The sequence below is a fragment of the Parasteatoda tepidariorum genome, chromosome 5, assembly GCF_043381705.1.
Source record: "Parasteatoda tepidariorum isolate YZ-2023 chromosome 5, CAS_Ptep_4.0, whole genome shotgun sequence".
NCBI classification, from domain to species: domain Eukaryota; kingdom Metazoa; phylum Arthropoda; class Arachnida; order Araneae; family Theridiidae; genus Parasteatoda; species Parasteatoda tepidariorum.
This window is the reverse complement of record NC_092208.1, coordinates 48,587,424-48,609,754: the sequence shown is the minus strand read 5'-3', so window position 1 is coordinate 48,609,754 and position 22,331 is coordinate 48,587,424. Positions and strand designations below refer to the sequence as shown.

The 22,331-nt window shown below is 30.8% G+C and overlaps 1 protein-coding gene across 3 annotated transcripts in view; it reads left to right on the top strand.

The window, feature by feature from the left end:
• Positions 1-21,752, top strand: part of LOC107446921 (outer dynein arm-docking complex subunit 3) — a 26,439-nt gene extending 4,687 nt beyond the window's left edge. Inside the window, exons 1-11 of one of the 3 annotated variants that reach the window (XM_043039218.2) lie at positions 584-689; positions 3,540-3,671; positions 7,653-7,774; positions 9,088-9,165; positions 12,353-12,532; positions 13,152-13,256; positions 15,676-15,846; positions 17,112-17,243; positions 18,293-18,453; positions 19,941-20,103; positions 21,526-21,752. In XM_043039218.2, the coding sequence (XP_042895152.2) occupies positions 3,557-3,671; positions 7,653-7,774; positions 9,088-9,165; positions 12,353-12,532; positions 13,152-13,256; positions 15,676-15,846; positions 17,112-17,243; positions 18,293-18,453; positions 19,941-20,103; positions 21,526-21,621 (1,323 nt within the window). In that variant the 5' untranslated portion in view covers positions 584-689; positions 3,540-3,556 and the 3' untranslated portion in view covers positions 21,622-21,752. Of the gene's footprint in view, positions 1-583; positions 690-2,602; positions 2,725-3,539; positions 3,672-7,652; positions 7,775-9,087; positions 9,166-12,352; positions 12,533-13,151; positions 13,257-15,675; positions 15,847-17,111; positions 17,244-18,292; positions 18,454-19,940; positions 20,104-21,525 lie in introns of those variants that run through there. The other 2 variants (XM_071181421.1, XM_071181422.1) reach the window with 2 other exon arrangements.
• Positions 21,753-22,331: the final 579 nt, after the last annotated feature.

Sequence of the window (22,331 nt, the reverse complement as noted above, 5' to 3'; positions counted from 1 at the left end):
CTGCAACCTTAAATATACCTCAAAACAACTTCGATACCTCAAAAATACCTCAAATCAACCTTAAAAATACCTTAAATTTTCGTAAGGGTTACTTTCTTGTGCTACAAACTACAATGAAGCTTTTGTGAGTTTGTGACTGGTTTCTTGAAACCACCTTCAACCCATTTTATCGCAATTTTTATGAAGTTAATGCCAGTAATAAAGGAAATATCAGTAAATTTGTCACATATATTAGTTTTTAGTAAATAATAATGCATTTATTTAAAGTTTTAACGACAATTTATAAAAGGAGAGTAACGTAATATAACCTCAATAATTGACGTAATCATGAGTTAGAATTCCCTTGCCGTCGAGCTAAACGTGGAAAGCTTTCATAATTCCCTTTTCTTCTGGGTTTGGTTCGAAATTATAAAGCTGCGGAGTTGAGCAGTAAACTAAGTTGATAGCTGTTAACTTAAAATTGGAGCGTTCGTTCAATGCCAATTATAAAAAATCATTAAGCTGACATTAGCATGCGATATTACTATATAAAATAAAATTAGGAGGTAAAATATATACTCGCCGTTTTAAAGTTTATTTTAAACTGGCAACACCAAGTTTTGTAATTTAAATTATATATATTTTTAATTCCAAATATATCAATTTTAGCTTTTAAAACTGCTCCTGATTAGAGAGAAAAACCATTAAAGGTACCGTATTTAATTAATTTTCAATTAGAAATATCTTCAAGATTTTAAATAATTCATATAAAATTCATTCAAATCTAAAATAAATTAAATTCAAATGTTCTACTTTTATGTATTAACAGAATTTTAATTACATATATGTACAATGCGCAAGAGAAAAGAAAAAAGTGAGAACTCTCAATAACTTTCAATTTAATACTTTTCGCGCACTAAAACTCAATTTTAATGGTTCGCTAATGGATATGCTAATTAATTAATGATATTTTAAGTTACGAAATCAGACGCAAAAAGGTACTTTTTCGGAACAAACATTCCTTTATTTTCATAGGACTTGTATCCTTGACTTTCAAAGTATGATCGGTATCCGTAATAGATTCTCAACAATATGGCCTGGAGAACTGTCGAGAGTTTGGATTTCTCAATGTTAATTTCATTTCTCACGTATTTCGCCACATCTCGAGAATTTTTTTAATAATTCGCAAAATTTTGACACACAATTATGAAATTCGTTTATTCAAAAGTAATTCCATGCCAAAAAAAAAAGTTTTTAATAATTATTTATCATTTCTTAATAATTTCATTTCATAAAAGTGAGAAATGTTTAAACTGCAAATTTTTATATAATTTTAAGGAATGTAATTCTAAATGGAAAAAATACTAAACTGTAACGTAATTGATCGAATAGTTTGAATTATATTTAAAATTTGATTTCACATGAACTATTTGACCGATTTCGCTTAAATTTTGTATTTAGCTATTTAAAATTACACTCAAAAATCCACGTCCGCATAGAATAAGTTATGTTTGTTCAAAGGAAAGTACATTTTTCTTTCTGATTTCGTAACTTAAAATATCTAGCAAATCTGAACAAGTTAATTAGTGTTAAGATTAGTCCCCATCGAACCAATATATAAATAATCAACTTTTCCATGGCTGAAAAAATTGAAATACACTTAAAAATTTTCAAAAACTTACTTAAAACATTTTATTTTGATTCATTTTAAGCATTTAGATAGATATTTCCTTTTTTAAATCTTTTTATAGTATGACTAATTCATTTGCCAAATTTCACTGCAGGATTCAGCGCTATAAAAGAAAAAGAAAAATCCATAATAAACTTTCCAATTTCTTTCTCACTTAGATCTTATCTGATAATGAATGAGTTATTTTTTTGTTTTGTTTTTTATTTCCTGTGTGTTTAAAAAGGTAAGTGTGGAAAGAAGGTTATACTTCAAAAGATCTATTTTTATTTTTTCATTTGAAGAGTTATTAGTACACGCAGTTAAAATAAGCCTTTTACAAATGTAAGAAAATAATTTATTTTTAAATAAATGGGCAAATCTGCGCAAATATTGATTGAAGTAATTTAACCAATAATACGCATCGATTAAAAAAATTTTGTGAAAAACAAATTTTTCGAAAAATGATAACTGGAAATAAATTTCCTATTTCTTTAGAAAAGAAAAAGTATATTATCAACAATTAATTTAAACTCGCTCACGTTTATCAACCCTTAAATATTTCTATGCAATTTCAAGTGTTCGCTTTTCAATCCAAGCTAGCATGTTAAATTCATTCAAAATGCATTTTTGTATTTCTAACTATATATAAAAATCTAATGATGGTGTCNATACAGGGTAACAAAAAAATATAGGGATCATTTTTGAATGTTTATATTTCCAAAATTTGTTACATAAATTCAGCGATGTTTCTCAATATGTCGACCTCCGGCATAATAGATTTGTCTACAACGCTTCGGCCAGGATTTTAAAGCCCGCAAAATGATTTCCTGGGGAATTTTCTTCACCTCTTCTCTAATAGCTCTTTGAAGGCCTCTCAATGTAGAAATTCTTCTGTTATTCAGTTTGTTTTTCAGATGTCCCCATAGGAAATAGTCGCATAGTGCAGCATCAGGACTGTTTGGAATCCATTGTTCTGGTCTCAGGAATTGCACTTGCTGATCTGTTAGGAATTTCTGGGTGACCTTAGATGCATGCGATGGGGCAGAGTCCTGATGGAACACAGCATCACCATTAGGGTATAATCTGCAGTAATCATCCTTAAGAAAGTGTTTTAATATCTTCTGTATATAATACTCAGAATTTATTTCGGCTGGTTCATATTAATAAAAGTCTATTTCCTTAAAAATATTTACGTATCCTAAATTTAAAGGTAATACCCGTAATATTTATTTTTCTTACTTTACTCAGCTATAATTACGCTTTTGACTTCGATTGTTTTTTAAATTATGAATTTAACAATAAGAGTTATTTCTTTATTGTGCATGTTCGTTCCAAAAAATATTGCCAACACTTTTCCATGAAATAACCAACGGAGTTCCATGTGCAAAAGTAATGTTTTATGTAAACCATACTTTTGCAGAATAAATTGTGAACATGACTTATACGAAATATAATATTTTATTTAATTCATAAAATATTTATTTATATTTATTTTTACAAGCATAATGCTTTTAAGAATTTGATATTTCGTGAAAATCAACATTTTAATAAAATTTTGGACTTTGATTAAACAAATAGAAATCACTTGCGGAACTCCTATACAAATTCCAAGGAACCCTAGTCCCAGGGATTTCTCGGAACACAGGTTGAAGCTTGAAGCTGGTAGTAGTACCCAAATAAACGTCTTTAAATTTGCTTATTTTTGCTAAATTCATTTTTTACATCATTTTTACTCCCATCAAAAGAGAATCCTTTTTTTCCAGAAGAATCTCACTGATAGCCATTTTCTATTTATTCTTAGAAATTGTAAGTTTGGCTGTTCTTGCCACTTTTTATTCTATTGCATAATTTTCGACTAATATTCTTCGAAAGAAGAATTACGTCTTTGTAGTTTTTCATTCTCTAGAAATGTATCAACCAAGCGAGGAACACATAGAGCAGGCGAAGTTGGACGAGACAGATGAGAGATTATCGGAGATCCACAACAACATCCATCATATTGAAAGAAGAATAAGACTAGCTGGTAAATCTCTAATTTAAAGGGCTCGAAAAAACTCAGAAATTTTACGACTTGACCCCGAGGACGGCTTGTTCAAAAATGTACCCGTCCACCTTTGAAACTAACCCGTAGCTTCTAAATAAATAAAAATATAGATTTCTCTTATTTGTTACAAACATTTACATAAATTGCACCATGAATTAGTAGTTAGTAGGATTACAAATACTGGAATTACCTTATACAGTAATAAAAGAAATACTAGGTCACTAATAGTAACCTAGTATTTCTAGTGACGAAGGAATTAATGGGATTTCTAGATTAGAGGGTCATTTTAGAAGTGAGGCGCTAGACACTTGTAAGATAACAAAAATTGAAAATGTATCACAAACATTAACGGGAAAATGGCCATCCGCGCGAACGTCGGATTCAAGAAATTCGTTGTCCGCGGGGAATTTTTGACCGCCGTGGACGGGCGGTTTTTTCGAGCCCTGAATTTATTTATTTATTTACAATCTGTCTACACACTGTAACACATTGAAATCGTCTGCCAATCTTTTCTCAATAAAACCAGGTTGGCACGGATCATTTTTGAAGCTGGTTTGAATTGAATAACGGCTACCTGTTTTTGTTCTGTTCATCTGAGAACTAGAATTTAGCATGATAGTGCAGTGTGTCTACCACTACAAAAATACAATTCCAATTCACTAGTATGATATAAGACATGTTAACTCGATTCTATGATGAGGTACCTTTTCATAGATGAAGGTTGACATGGTCGATAACTAATCTCATCACAGTCGTGACCTTCCGGCGTGATATGAACACACCTACTTTGACAGAAACCCTAACTTCGATCTGAACACGCCCACTTCGATGAATTCCACCACATTGAAAAGTTGACTTGCTACTCGTGACTGTGGCATTATCTACCTCCTCATGCTGTTGCTACTCAGTCTCGATCACACACAACGTCCGCCTGAATACACTCGACTGCTAACGGCAACACAGGAGCAACCACGACAGTGAGCTTAATACAACTCTCACGATCAGCATTTTAAAGGTACGGTGATATTAATACAGCTCTCCCGGCTTCTCACAAAACAGCAATGAATCAACTAGTGGAATCTATTCATCGAATTCTAAGCTAAAATTCAGCTAAAATTCAGGTGGGGGAGTACTGTAGTGGTTCTGCCGCTACAGTACTCCCCCAAACAGTTCCAATTCACTAGTACATAAGACATGTTAACTCGATTCTATGATGAGGTACTTTTTCATAGATGAAGGTTGACATGGTCGATAATTACTATCCCCACAATAGTAACTGGATAGTGAAAGGGATCGACATTATATATATACACTGGTGGGCAATTGCAAAGGACCAAACACATAGGATAACCCGAAACATTTGAGAATAACTCAAGAAACTCAGTTAAACTTTTACATGAAAGTACATCAAACTAATGATAAAAAAGATGTTAAAAAAAGTTTGAGTTCCAAAGCAACCCCGTTCCCTCGCTCACTTAACTTTTCTTTAAGCTCTCGTACTCATCGCTTTTTGTCATTTAACTTTGATTAGATAACTATTGTTTCATGGTTATTTGTAACCATATTTCGGAATATTATGATTCATTCGGAATCATTTAATGAACTGTTTTTTGTTATTGTATTTCTTACAGTAAAAATTGCTATTGTTTATGAGCTATTTCCTTCAGTTATTATTTATTTCCTATGGATAATAACTTATTAAGGTAAGTTAGACCCTCCAGTTGGGCACGGCAGCAAAATAACCCAAAAATGATATAGCAAAATGGTTCCAGTGGAGCATATAATGTGGGGTATGACCACCCTTAACGACCAGGCAAGTTTTACAACGACTTTTAACGAGATTGTACATTTGGTTTTGGGGTAATAAACACAACTCCATTAAGATAAATTTTTGGAATGGGAAACGTTTAGGGTGTGATGGTGAGATGATGCAAAAGCCTTGTAAAGAGCATCAGACGTGATCTCTGTGAGATTAAGGTCTAGAGAACTGGTTGGCCACGTTATTACATGAATATCTTTGGCTTCAAGGTACTTCGTGTTGTAAACATTCCTTGTCTACCATGTATTTTAAAATACACTAGTAGATTTTTATTTATATTGAACTCGAATCACCTGAACCTCATCTTTGGCGTTACAATTAATAGATTTTTCTTTTCATATTTCACTAATGCATATTCTTATTCGATCCAAATCATAGTTCGAAGACTTTGAGAGCTCGCAAGCACCAGTTGAAAGAAATCGTCGAATTAGTAGAATTTTTGTTTTGTAACTGCTTTGAATTAGCATTAACAATGACATCTTACATTGCACTTACATTGCATTGCATTAGCACTAACATTGACATCGCGTCGCGAATATTAAATTTCAATGTTGCCTAACTGTTGGTTGACCATTTTTTATGCCGCAGTGTCACAACTAACAGAAAATGCGAACTGAGTTTCAAAACCTAGACAGAACTGCTTATTAAGGGAATTATACATTCTCAACTGAAAATGAATTATCAGTTTTTAAAAAAATTAAATAAAATGAAATGAAATATCATAAATCGTGCTTAACTCGATCATATTTATTTCCGTATTATATAATTCGACTTTTATCTCCGACGAATCGGTAAGTGCTGCCTTCGGCCGCAGACGCCGAGCTTGAGAATCTATGCTCACTGTGAGACACAATCTTCTCTGAGCTCTGTTTTGATTAATTATGCTTGTTACATTACAAAAATAAATATATAGATTTTTTTTTTAAGTTTAAGGAAAATGGTTGATTTTTCCCCCCTTCTATTTGGAGGCATAAAATTATAATCGGATTGACAAAAAATTAGATGGGATCGAATGAGGAGCATCACATCACCCTCTAAGTTAAGTGCGCTCCCACTAATGCCCGATTTCGATTGCCATAGAATCAGGCACAATGGATATTGTCATTTTAACCCCTTGACATACCATTTCTTGTTACAGAAATGATCTTTGATTGCACTGTAAACAGCAACTCGCGACGGAATAATTCGCTGACAGAGATGCCAACTGCTCCGGACACGCCAAAATAATTTTTAAAAAAACAGTGAATAACTACAAACTATATTTTAGAAATATTTGACTATTTTTGCTTGCTTTTTAAAAGGTATAGCATGACATAACTACTATAAAATGGTGTATTATATAAAACTATTAATTATTTAGAAATAGTGGTGGATAAAAATCTACTAAATTGAATTTAAACCAAGAATCACAATTGATAAACTACCACTTTAAAATATTTATTTGCTGTCTGGAGCAAATTGATATCTTTGTGTTGGAGACGTCTAAGACAAGTCAATTATTGTTTTGACATAAGAAACAAATTGTGTTTCCCAGACGTCTTCCTATGTCGTCTTTCAACTCACACAAAAGCCACCGATTAATTACAAAATCTGTTTGCATAGTGTATCTCTTATAGCTCTCAGTATATTGTTTTAAAGTTATTTAGAAAAGTAAAAGATATTAACTGTGTTAGAAAGACTATTTGTTATGCTCTTTTAAACCAGAAAAAAGATGTCAAACAATTTTAAATATTTCGAACATTTTATATTATGGCAATAAACTATTCGTGTAAAATATTTTTTTCATAGTTGCCAACTTATGCGCTTTTTCTGAAAGATTATTTCCAAAGTAGTTACAAAATATCTGCTTTATGGTTTGAATATTTGGATAATAAATGTGATTTAAAATGTTTTCGACCACCGCCGCGTACATATAATTTAACTATAAATGCAGTTCAAGAAAAAATAAGTTTCGGAAAAATTAAACAATGTTAATTTCTGTCCCTCTATTATAGAAAATATTTTCCCCGAAAAATTTAACATATCAACACTATGATTTAACATAATATTTTTTGGCATAGCAGCCTTCCAGTACGTCTTTTTTTAATAATATTAAATTTTGGGTGTTACCATTGCTAGTGACTATTGTTTGTATGTTGTAGATTCAGAGAAAAAAGTTGATGTAGAAGCCTGCAATGTGGAGATGAAGAAAAATGATCTAGAAATAAAACAGCTCATGATGCAAGTCAAAGAACTGGAAGTTAAACTTATACGATCTCAGAAAGTAAGCATCTTGACGACTGGTGTTTTGTGAACCAATTTTCGTTATTCCATATTCCCTGTCCTTGCTTAAGAAGACTATAGTACAGATTCAGTGAGGAATACATAAATAAAACTTGCACTAAATACAGATTCAAGTTTTATCATTATTATCATTTTATTTAAATTTATAAGTGTTTGAGGCTGAAACATCATCGTGTCTAAACCATAGATCACAGTAAATGAGTTCGCATATCTGAAGGCTTGAACTTTTGCGAACTGATGTGCTGCTAACTCTAGCCACAGTAATAAAGCACCGAGCTGTCATTGCGTAGATCCTATCGGCTTGAAGCCTGTCCAGCTTCATACTGACATGTTGCTAACTCTAGCCACAGTAATTAAAGCACTGAGCTGTTATTGCGTTGGTCCTATTGGCTTAAGGCCTGTCCAGCTTCATATAGCTGTATCAGCTTATCTGGGAAGTAAAGGCTGCGCAGTACCTTAACCTCTATGACCCCTGAGACAACAGTTGGAAACTGTTTTTTTTTTCCCTATGGATTACTGATAACATGTGAAAAAAGTCAACGTGAAACCAGGGAACTCATTTCTGCAAACAAAATTCTATGATCCTACTCCAATAAATTAGCATAAATTCGGGAAATTAACAATTCAAAACAGGGCTTGGAATCAGCTTGAATTTGGTGCCGATTAAAAGCTTTATCATACTTATAATGGCAACAATCGGGGAAAAATATTCTAACCCACTAATCACCAACAATCCAAAGTTATAAAAAGGTAATCAAACTAATAATTTGAAGAATCTTTATAATTTTATTAAACTGAACGACCCAATTCTGAGTCTACCAATATTCAACTCCGTAGCCTTATAATTTTGAACCCAATAAAGAAGACAAGGGATTTCTTGGATCAAGCATTGGGAAAAATTTGTCTTCGTGGAGGAATTTTTGATAAAACTACCCCACAATTGCATTACATGGAGAGGAAAATCCACGAAAACCATCCACGATTAGCCTGACGGCAAGAGGACTTTGCTCAGTCCATCACTGAGGATATTTTATGTCAGCATTGTAGTCGGTGCAAGCCAGGTGCGGAATTCAATCACCCCGCTATCGCTGGTATTCGAAGCCGATTCACCTCATTGGGAGGCGAGCCCTTTGACCCCTTAGCCCCCACGGCTTTAAATATGCTTTCTAAAATATTCACATGAAACCAGATTGAATAACATTCGAAGTAAGTAATTTATTGTTATACATGTTCTCTTAATATCGGATGTATTTTTTATATATAAATATAATAAACAAGCTTTCATCTCATTAGGCTGACGAAAATGTAATAGCTAAAGAATGTCGAGAAAGATCAAAAGAACTTGGAAACTTTAAAGGAAAATCAGCTAAGGTAACACGCTTTTGTTTTTACATCTTTTTCCGTTTGTTTCCTTTTTTCCCAAATCTGTAACCACAATACAATCCCTCCAAAATCAGTGAATAAAGTTTGAACCATAAGAGTAAAATAATTTAAACCCCGTTACAAGAGACATTTTATTTATTTATTTATCGCTTAAAAGTTTTAACAAATGAAAATACGAAGAATAATTCGAACTCATTCAAATTGCATATGAAAAAGAAGAGCTTGAGGACAACATAGTAATAAGAAGCACTTTTTTCCAATTGTTATATTTATACATCAAATTATTCCTCGGCAATGTTTCAAGATTCTAGAACTTCAACTAGGCAATAATACAACAGGCAAAAACAATTTATTACTTATGTGGAAATCATCGTATTTTTCTTTAATTTTTGAAAATGATGCTTTTTATTATACTGAACCGAGCACCACAATTTCACATATTGTTAAATAAATGATATTCCTTCTTCATTTGAATTTTTTTTAAATTATAAACCAGGATCTTTTAGGAAATAAAAAAAGCAAAACTAGTAATTTTCCATATTAAATATAAGAAAATGATGCTCACAACTTTCTGGATCAATATTAAGAGGGTTGTAAATTAAATAGTGGCAACTTAACCTTGAAACTCACAGAAGGGCGGGCATGCGTAAATAGGGTATGGGTGGGGGGAGGTGGCACTGTTGTCGATGTGTAGAGTGCAAAAAAAAGTCGATTTGCTTAGAAGGGTAGTTGTTGCGTGGCGTTAANCAACCCCCGAAAATTGCTACGCAATCTTATATGGTTTGCTTCGCAAACCAAGCTCGCTTCGCTCGCTACTAACTTAGGTACATTGCAAATGCACAAAATTCTAAGAATTCGAAACGATCATTCAAATCCATATAACAACTTATTTTTTAAAAAAAATTACGTCTTTTTAGTAAATACTAAGTCATTAAAATAAATTTGAATTCAAATAAATGGCATGTAATTCGTTAAGAATTCATTAGAAATGTGCTATAGTGTATAATCTTAAGATAAAATTTCTAAAACTGTTATCTCTTTAAGAAGGTTAAAATTTTGGCTATAATTAAGTCTATTAAAAAATGAAATAAGTGAATTGCAATGGAAAAACCTGCATAAACAAATAAATTCTAGTAAAACAAATAAATTCGTGATATAAATCAAAAATCGCCAAATAAATTCGTAATATATAAATTCGTGAAAAAAAGCGCTTCCGACAAAATACTAAAATAGAGATCTATCGACAAAGACTACTCACTTCTGCCTAGCTTATGCTCTCTCTGGTTATTTCAGTTTCTGTATTTAAAAGAGCTATATGTTGAGCCACCTCAGCTAGATTTGGCATGTGACATTTTTAGCGGTAATCATTTCTTGATTTTAAAGCTTTGCCATTCGGGGAGTTGTAATGAGGCTTTTTTTGTCGCCGTGTAAGAGAAATATATATATAGATTTTATCGTTTGAGTTTTAACAAATGAAAATATGAAGAATTATTCAGACGCACCTCAAAGTGCATATGAAATTGAAGATCTTGAGGACAACGTAGTAATAAGGCGCACTTTTGTGATATTTATACATCAAATTATTCCTCGGTAAAGTTTCAAGATAGATAGATTCTAGAATTTTAACTAGGCCATAGCACAACAAGCGAAAACAATTTGTTACTTATATGGAAATCGTGGTATTTTTCTCTAATTTTTGAAAATGATGTTTTTTATTATACTGAACCGAGAACCACAATTTCGCACATTTTTCAATAAATGATATTCCTTTTTGATATGATTTTTTTATTATTTTAAACATGGATCTTTTAGGAATTAAAAAAAAAAGCAAAACTAAAAATTTTCCATAATAAATATTAGAAAATGATGCTCACAACTTTCTGGATCAATATTATATCAAAACATACCTTTTGACCAATGTTAATATCCCAACTATTAATGAAGAAGTTGTAAAACGAAGATATAAATGGCATCGTAGCATATTAAGAACAAATAAATTCTATCTTGGAGAAAAAGCATCGAAGCCTTATGTAGCAGTTTGATCTGATGATAGATAGGTGGATACTAAACCTGGACTTTAGCTCAAAGGATGGAGCGTTCACTGGAGTTAACCAGATTCTAATCCTAGCAGTGGTGGCTGATACGAATTCTTCTCCAGACTCGCACCGATCACAGTGCTGTCGTAAAATATCCTCAGTGGTAGACGGATCCTACGCTAGAATCCCCTTGCCATAACGCTGACCGTGGGAGATTTTCCTTTTTTTCTCTTCCATGTACATCAAATGAGGGTTAGTTCTATTAAAAAATCCTCCATGAAGGCAAATTTGTCTCAATTTTTGATCCAGAAGTTCCCTTGTCCTCCGGATTGGGTTCAAAATTACATATGGCTATGGAGTTGAACATTTTGGAAGTCGTAAACTCAAAATTGGGTCAGCTATTCCAACGATGGTTACAAAATAAAATAAAAACCTTTATTTTAAGTTGATTGAAAGTATTTAGTAACTTAGATAAGCTGTATAATACTTTTGTTCGTACTGAAATTTTACTTCTGTTTAGCTTACTTATTGCATCAGTAACCATAATCATTTTATGCAACATCAGATCACAGTGCGAAAATTTTCTATGAAAAGCACAGTTTTAAAAATTAACCATACTATTTAAAAATATAGTAAAATGTTCTTACCAGTTAAAAGTTTTGAACAGCTTCGAATTTCTCAAGCCGCGATGACGCAGGGGATAGAGCGTTCGCCTTCCAATGCGGCGAACCGGGTTCGAATTTCAGTCGATACGAATTCCGCATCCGGCTTGCACCGACCACAGTGCTGACGTGAAATATCCTCAGTGGTAGATAGATCATGCATTAGAGTCCCTTTGCCATCAGGCTAGCCGTAGGACGTTCGCGTGGTCTTCTTCTCCATGTTCGCAAATACGGGTTAGTTCCATCAAAAAGTCCTCCACGAAGGCAAATTTCTCCCAACACTTGATCCAGGAGTTCCCTTGTCTTCTAGATTGGGTCCAAAATTACAAGACTACGGAGTTGAACATTAGTAATCGTAAACTCAAAAAATTGGATCGGCTGTTCACCGACGGTTATAAGAAATTAAAAAAAAGGGCACTTTAATTTTTTAATTAATTGGTAAATCATTTCGCGTCATCACTTAATTCTTTATTCTAGGAGGCAATTAATCTAGCTGATGCTGATGTTTTGGAATTGGATAAAAAATGTAAGGCAACCGGGCACGAACTGGAGCTTTTGAAACTTGCTTTTATGAGCAGCGAGAAGCAATTAATAGATATGGAAACAAAATGCAATGAAAATTTCGAAAATGACCCAACTGAGTTTGACAGTTTACAGGTGTGTATATGAAATGTTAACAGTGTTGCTTGTTGAAATTTTTTCTCATTATGATTCCCTTTCCCTAAATTTTACTAATACAATTCCAACGGTAAAATCTTCTACTTTTGAAGTGATGCAAAAGAAAAATATTAATACATAAATAAATATTAACGAAAAATAAGAAGCTGCTTTTCAATAGTATTGCGTTATTAAGAAAATAATTTCGGTCATATGCGGAATTATGTCAAATGCATAAACGATGTAAAAAGGTATATCAACAAGGGGATATTATCTTTGTAACCATGGTCCCAAAGTATATGATTGCTCTGTTTTTTATTTTTCTAGTTTCTAATTCTTTAATTCCATTGCTTTGAGTTCCATAATAATTGATCTAGGTTCTTGTGATATTAATCTTTACAAACAGAATGTGCAATGCATCAAAATATCCTCAAATGTACATATAAAGCATATCAAATATACTTTCCAAATCCAAAAAATGTAAGAATAAAAAATTACATAAAAACAATAACTCCAAATTGTTTGGGAGAGGCAAATATTTATTAATTCCTTCGAATTATTTCTTTTGTGACTTACTAATGTCTGTTATGCAATATTTTCTCTCCTTTTTTTGTTTCAGAGAATAAGAGAACTTGAGAATGAACAGCAAAAATTTAACAGGGATATTCTTGAGTGTGAGGTAGCACAGAACAAATACAAAACGATGAAAGAGCAGTTACAAACGGTAAATAATGATTGACACTTGTGAATTTAAATTATAGCTTTTAGATTATTTTTACAATATTTTTAATGGCTAAAGTAAAAATGAATTGCAATAAATAAAAACAATTTCATTTATTTATCAAAGGAACTAGGAAATAAAAGTGAGCAAAATTATAATATTAGTTTTGAAAGCTTAGTAGCTATACATAACTACAAAAAAAAATCGTTACAAATAATTATAATATATTCTATAAAATCCATTATTAGACAGATTAACACTGTTGAGGATTTAAAATTGGCGTGAAAACTTCATAAAACTGTCCATTTTTAATTGCCTGATGAGGAGAAGCTCGTTCTTCCCAAAACACGCAACTTTATTTTTCTATGTATAATGATTTAAGAAATCTTATTAAATACTTACATTCTTAACAAGATTTTTTTTTTTAAATATTCCTTTCAAAGTAGCTAGAGGAATGCAATTGAATGTTTTAAAGACAATGTAGAGTTAAAATTAAGCCCCTCTCGCAACAGTCAGTTCTCACGGAGGTTAAGGGTCCATGTTTTCGTGACCAACGACATGATGATGGCAGTACAGTCAGAACCACGCACCAACTCCCCAGATTAGCTAGTACCCATTTATCTAAATTTTGTTAAAGGATAATAATGCTTTTACATTGCCCAGCTGATGACTGACTGATTTCAAAATATAGAATCTCGGAAACAAAAAAGCGATCGAAAAATGAAACAACCGTTACGTTGTTTGTGAAAACTGCAAAAATTTTAAACAGAGATTTCGGAATTTGGTAATAAATATTGCCGACAAATGGCGCAGCAAACCATTGACGACCAGGTTCTAGCGTTAAAATTTTAAAGGAGTAATTAGTCGATCAGGATAAGGAGGTTTAAGCCGTATGGTATACAGGAGGTCGTACCCGTCGTAGAGAATTAGTAGGTTTAATGTATTTTGTTGAATAACATATGTATCAGGTACTGGAATTTCACAGTTTGATTACAGTTTTACGACCTTTGAGCTTGCACAGCGTACCGCGCCATCTATTGGTAACCTTTGTAACTAAGTTCCAGAATTTCTCTATAAAAACATTGGTTTTCATTAAAGACATACCGTTTGTTCCCCATCTCTATTNATATTTAATGTTCCTTCAAACATAAAAAGAGTCCTACAAAAAATTTTGATAAAGTTGCGGCCCGCCATTTGATTTGTGTTTTTAGTTGTGGCCCCCGACCTCATGCAAGTTGGAAACCCCTGAGCTAGAGGAATGCAATTGAATGTTTTAAAGACAATGTAAAGTTAAAATTAAGCCCCTCTCGCAACAACCAGTTGTCACGGAGGTTAAGAGTCCATGTTTTCGTGACCAACGACATGATCAACGACAGTCAGAACCACGCACCAACTCCCCAGATTAGCTAGTACCCATTTATCTAAATTTTGTTAAAGGATAATAACGCTTTTACATTGCCCAGCTGATGACTGACTGACTTCAAAATATAGAATCTCGAAAGAAAAAAAATGATCGAAAAATGAAACAAACGTTACGTTGATTGTGAAAGTTGCAAAAATTTTAAACAGAGATTTCGGAATTTGGTAATAAATGTTGCCGACAGACAGCAAGCCATTGACGACCAGGAGCTATCAGTTCTAGCGTTAAAATTTTAAAGGAGTAATTAGTCGAACAGGATAAGGAGGTTTAAGCCGTATGTGATACAGTAGGTCGTACCCGTCGTACAGGATTAGGAGGTTTAATGTATTTTGTTGAATAACATGTGTATCAGCTACTGGAATTTCACAGTTTGATTACAGTTTTACGACCTTTGTATTATTAAGAAACTTGTACAGCGTACCGCGCCATCTATTGGTAACCTTTGTAACTAAGTTCCAGAATTTCTCTGTAATACCGTTTGCTCCCCTCCTCTATTATCCTTTGTTTTCATAATTTTCAATTTCGAAATCAGTCAGTCATTCGCAAGACACCTTGTAAATGATGACTTAAAGAAATGTCAATAAGAACTTTACAAAGTTTCAAATAAATATTTTATATATATTTTACCAAAATATATATTTTATTTTAATTCCACTTTTATTCCATTTTTTTTTTCCTAAAGAAAAAAAAAATGACTCAAGGCAATGCTGAAATTAATATAATTTTTAGCACTATCTAAAAATTTATGGCTTCAAATCGATAGTAATACTAGTATAATTCACACTGAAGCGTTAGAAATTTTTTTTTTTTTAGTTTTTGTGCTCTGCGTCGAACCATACTAAAGTACGTTTCGATTCAGAGCTTTTAACATTTTTAATCTAAAGCCTCTTTATAACCTTTGAAACTTATAACGATATTAAAAAATATCGATGTTACATGACTCATCAACCAACATGCTTTAAAATTCAAATTTCCCAACAATTTTATGCATTCCTTCCGTAGAATCAACTCTCTTATCCAGTACTTCTGCTGAATGTTGAAAGAGAATACGAGTCTCAACAAGAAGACGCTAGTCTTTTAGATATAAGAGGAATCGAAAATCCTGAGACACTAACATCAAAAGGAATTGGCAACGGAGATTTTGGAATGAAAGAAACGACTCATGAAGATAAAGTAATAAAAAAAAATCCTTCTTATCGAGAAAAAAAAATATCCTTATCTAACAAAATCGTTACAATATTATAATTATCTCATTTCGTAGAAAAAGATAAAAAAATAAATAAATTAAAAATTATTCAAGGAAGAGAAATACATTAGCAAAGAGTAAAACAAAAAAAGTTGAAAAATTTATATAAAAATATAAATAAAATTATAAATGGTATAATTAATAAATGAAAAACACTACAAAGTATATTATTAAAATTGGCTTTTGTATTTCTCATCCCACCCTCTCCGATAACGATTCACCATATTTTTGATGACGTTTTACATTTTCCCTCTTTAATATAATGATTTGTAATCGTTTAATGCGTACAAAGTTAATGACGATGTATTGAGTTTTGATGAAAATTCTAAAAATAAAAGTGAAAGGTGGTTGTTTTTGAACATACCGTATTTGTAATATGAGCAACACCTAAAATCCACAGTTTCCTCCACTCAAACAAATACCTCATAAACTAATTTATGCATCTTTTTAAATAACTTTACAATAACGTGCATTCTTGTGCATAAAATTCTAACTAATTTATTTCCATATTATTTTCTTCAAATTCTTTTACCTTTATTTAAGGAAGAAAAAAAAGATGATGTTCGTGGATTCCCTTATCACAAATTAAAGGCTTTTAAACATATTAACAATAACTGATTGCCGATTGATTCGCATCCATCGTCCCACCGATACATTTACAGGTTGGCTACTAAATACTTTATCACTCCAAAAAATAGGAATTAATTTTAATCATTCTGTTAAACAATTGCTCTTTTTGTATTCCTGTGAGTGGAACTTTCTTTTGATTAAAGCAATATATTTAGAATCAGTTTAAAGATGGAATCGAAAAGGTTGATGGTTAAACAGCTTTTCAATCGCGTATTTTCTGATGGTAGAATCTTTAAGCAATTAAAATCGCTTGCGTATAATAGAATATTAATATATATAGAACTGTAAATCGATTATTAATAGCTGTAAAGATCAACCCTGCCTGAAACTAATGAAGTAAATGGAAAAATAGTTGAAAATACTAAAGCCTTAATCGCTATCCTAGCCGAAAAACTTTTTCTCTCACTGGTTATTATAATATTTTCAATGCATGTTTATTTTTAGTTGAATTAAAATGATGAATTGAGACCAGAACAATTACTGTTAAATTACTTTCACTTGTTACGTTTTTATTTGTTTGTTTTCATTACTGTGTCTCAAACATTACTTTTATTTGTTACAGAAATCAATACCGTTTAATATTAAAATAGATCAACCGGAAACATTTGCAGCTTCTGAACAAGAAATGGAACTACGAGAAATGCAAGAGAGTTTCGATAGAATTAAAGAAGTGACGCATGCATCTGGCATACAAGCAAGTCGAAACTTATTTAATTTGATCAGTTTTCGTACTGTATGTGTTTAATCAAACAATCACAGCAGCACGTAGTTAATTTTATTTTTGCCCTCATTAATTATCGCTAGTTTAGTGTAATCCAAATAAAAATAAAAAATGCAACCATTAAATATGAAAAGGAAGAAACTATCCCCTCCAAAAAAAGTTTCTGTAAAACGGAATTTATTTCTAAAAAACAACGATTATTGCAATTTTCAACTCATTATAATTAAAGAGGCGTTCGATTTGATTATGAAAAATGCACAACTAGATAAATTTAAATCGGTTGAAATAAAATTACAATAATTTTGAATCTATATTATTGTTTTTTCTTAAAAAAATTACTTAACTCATTTTTTCAAATATTTTTTGTGATTTTTTTCTTGGAAATAGCACTGAAGAAATAGAACCCCACTGACCATTTTTTTATAACTTCAGAAAAGTAAAATAAAGAATAAAATAAATAAAAACTTAACTTTTTAAAAGCATACTCATGCAAAGAGGGTATAGTGCATTCATTAGTTTTAATACCACTAAGTTCATTTCTTTATTTATTAATATTTTTTTTAAAAAAAAGAAGATCAAACACAGATATTTGGTTTTATTTTATTTCATAATCGTCGTTGAACAGCCGACCCAATTTTATGGGTTTACGACTACCAATGTTCAACTCCATGTAATTTTGAAACCAATCCAGAAGATAAGGGAACTCCTGGATCGAGTATTGGAAAAAATTTGCCTTCGTGGAGGACTTTTTGATGGAGCTAACACGCATTTGCGTTACATGGAGAGGGAGGCCACGAGAACCTCCCACGGTTAGCCTGACGGCAAGGGGACTCTAACCCACGATCCGTCTACCACTGAGGATATTTCACCTCAGCACTGTGGACGGTGCAAGCCGGAAGATATTTGGTTTTGTTATTTCTCCCTGTCCTTTTTATTCACCTCTATATTTAATTATAAATTTAATGGTTTCATTTAATAATGAAAAAATTTAAATGAGCATTTGATAATATTTTCTTCAACAGGACATTGAAAGAAGATTTTTAGTGCAAAAATCTATGCATGAAGATCTCTTTGATTTGAAACAAAGATTAGTTAAATCTCTTAATGAATTGAAAACTCAAAAGAAACACCTGGACTCCAGAATGGCAATAGTAAAAGGAGTAAACATTATTGAACCCAAAAAGTACTCGCTTTTCTTAAAAAATAAATAAATAAGATAACACTTAGATAACTAAATTTAAATCAGTGTTTTACTCTGTCATCAATCATTTGACTCATAAACACCAAAAGTGCTTATTTTTAAACTTTCTTCATTAAAAAAAACTATCAGCACAGCTTTAGAAAAACTATCTTCATTTAAAAACTGCTTATTTTCATATTTTCTTTATTTTCATAAAAATTATTAGCATAGCTTAAGGAAAACACTCTTCGATGCTATTTTTGAAGTATATGGCAAAGTTTATGGCGAAGTTTTGAGTGCTATATCGGTGCTATTTTGAAGATGAGTGCTATTTTTTATTAAGTTCCATACATAAGTGTTAAATTAACAGGGGTCTTTTCAGGCATTTTGTGACAGGTCCTATTTTTGTAAAATTGTGAAAAAACTATTCATAACTTGTGAATATAAAATAAGCGTAAGTCACATTCTTTCAACCAGGGTCCTGCATTTGGGAATTTGTGCAAATAGGGTCGTGTTATTGCAAAAATTGCTAAATACCTCTTTAAGAAGTTTTTAAATTGCAAATAAATGCAAGATTCTGCTCAACAATTGCTGCTACTAAATTAGAGATGCAACATACAAATATTTGGTATTTAGCTTATACTGCTCAACACAGAATATTCATTTCGGACAAATAATAGAAACAATATCACTCACATTTTTAATAATTTCAATTAACATATTTTAAATAACACAACTTAGTAATGTATCACTTTTAATGTGTTACGCATTAAGTAAACTTAAACAATTCTTAAATTTATAATANCCGTCCCCCCCCCCCCCCCTGCATGAAGGGTTTATTCGGTTAACAAAACAATAATGAAGATATACAAATTTGTGAAGAGTCCGGTTAAAAGATAAATTATTTTGTGAAAGGTCCGCTTTTATGAAAACATATTTTGTGAAGGGTCCGTTAATGGACCCAAATTTCTTCTAAACGGATCCCTGATTAAACATTAGAAATTTTCGAAATGTGAAAGTGTTCGACTCATAGACTAAAAATTAAAAACGTGCTGGCTTCTATATTTTCTTTACTTGCGTAAAAGAAAATTTGATAAATATGCATATACTATTAAAAATACTCTTTTTTTAAAAATTTAAATAAAATGTCACGTTCTTATAACATCGTAACTTTGCAACAAATAGTAAAAGTAAGGAGTTTTATTAAATGTAAATTTAGTTACATACGATTCATCCATTTACTTTTAAATTATTAAGCATTATACATTTGAAAATTGATAACATGGAAAAAATTTCAGAATAGATTCTGTGCTTAGACACACTGATGAATGTATTTCAGGAGAGGACTAAAATTATAGTTCTTCTATTTAACACTTTAACTTCGCATAAAAATAAACAAATTGTTCTAGAATGAGTTTGTTAGAGATGCTGTTATCGATTACCATTTAAATAGTACCAGTTTTCAAGTGTAGATAACTTTTTTTCTTCAGAGATATGGTTGACGAGCTACAAATAACCAAAAGTAGATATGAAGAACAAGAAAAGAGACGAAGCAATGCAAAACTAGAGCTTGAAAAACTAACATCCTTATTGAATGAAATGGAATCTCAAGAACAGGTGTTATTACAAGTATTGGAGGAACACTTTCCTGAAGTAAGTTGAACTAACTAAGGATTTATGTCCTAAAAAGAAAAATGACATAGAGTTCTTAGAATTCTTATTCTAAATTTGACTAGGTATCCATCAAAGTAATTTAGTAATCAATATGATTAAAAAACTATTATGATACCAGATCATTCATCTTCATTGATATTTTAGAATTGAAATAAACAATATTTTTTCTAAAGCACTATTTAATAATATTATGCACAATATCCAAAATTTTTAAGTTCATATTTTGCATTAGTTTTTTGCTCAAAAATTTTTTTCTCTAATTTTTGTGATAGGTTACAAATTAACAGGCAAAAAGATATCAGAATAATATTTAAAAAAAAAACAAAACAAGTATAATAAAAATTTAAAAAACAACATTTGGAAAAGTACTGTTTCCAAAATATTAGAAACAGCAAACCAGGAGGATATTTTACAACTCTACAAAAGTTCTTAGAGTTTTATAGGAATGTTTTAACTCCATCTATTACTGCACATATTTCCTTGCCGAAAAAGTTCATCTATGAACTTTTTGGGAAAATGAATATTTTATTATTATTGGCAGACCATTCAAACATTAACTGATGTTTTTTTTTTTTTTTAAAGAAAAGAATACATTTAGTTAAGACATTAGAACAAAATAAGAAATAAACTTTGATTACAATCAAAAATCTTTAGCGTTTTTGCTTTTAAATAAAATCCAGCAGTTGAAAACTCAATTCGAATTCATTTGTCTAGAAATAGGAAAAGATTTATAATAAAAAATAATCTTAACCTCAAACTTTCCCACCATTCTTACTAGTATTAATATAATAAAAATAACATAGAATACAAGTATCCACATAGTTTATAAAAGAAGATAAAAGTAGAGTAGGCAAATACATACCTTACTCTTTTATGTACTATATGTAATAATTTTGGAAATTTATCTTCTGAGATAATATAATCCAATACAGAGTTCTAGTAACATTAAATCTTTTGATTGCAAAATATGATTAGTTTAAAAACAAGATTGAAATTCAGGTACAAATTTAAAATTTACTGAACAGTAAGAATCATCCCTTTGTTAATTCATAGCAAATAATAAAAATTAAATAAAAAAAAATTGCATACAAGTTTCTTTGAAAGTAGTACATATATTTTAATTTTATATGATATTTGTTTATATTTCATAATTTTAACTTCTTAAAGAAGTCAATAAAATCTGATTAAAAGCAGATATTTATGTATTTGGTTAGCATTTGTATAGTGTGGAGATATAGTTAGTGAATGGGTTTCTTTTTTTCAAATCCTATGCTATAGATAACGACCTTTACTTTATAAAGAATATAGCTAACAGTTAATTTTTAATCTCACACATAAACATAACTCCAATGTCCTTTTGAATATATTTCTGTCTTATATTTATAATTTTTCTTTAAACAGGTAAATGTTTCATTAGAAGAAAGGAATGCATCTGGAACTATCAAGAAAATAGAAAAAATACTGCAAACCAAATTAGAAGGAAGATACAAATATTAAAAAATATTTTTTAAAAAAAATTTAAAGTTAAAAAACTTTTCATGTTCAACAATTCAGATATATTTATTTTTAAATTGCCTGTTTTCTCAAAATTATTAATAACTAAGCTTTAATAAAAGTTGAATATTTTACTTCGTGGGTAATATCACTAAAAAAGTTTATAATCAAAAAAATCAGGCAATAGCTAGAAATCACAAGGTTTCACCCAAACAAACTTTCTTTAAAAAATATACACCAGATAAATAACAAATAAACAATTCTTAGTACCAAAAATAATAATAACTTAGAAAATAACCATTCCTTATATTTCTAATGCTAATTAAGCTAAATACAAAAACCTTTTATCTCCATCAAAACCTTTCTAAGTAAAAAAAGTAATGTTAATCTGTGTCTAACATGTCTTTAAAAATATTTTCGCAAAAATGTCAGGCATAGTTTGAAACAGTAAAAAAAAAAAAAAAATCAGAATGTCACTTAGCACTATTTTTCATTCATCTTTTCAATGGTGAATCATTTAAAAATCAATATTAAAAGTTGTAAAATACTTTTTATAAATCATTGAATTCTTACATTTAATCATTTTCTTAAATTTTTTTAAATTGTTTTAAGATAATAATTCAATCATAATAAGAGTATAATTTTTTTCTAACTGAAACAAAAATTTAGATATTTTGGCAGGAATGTAAATTTGATGTAATTAGTACATTTTA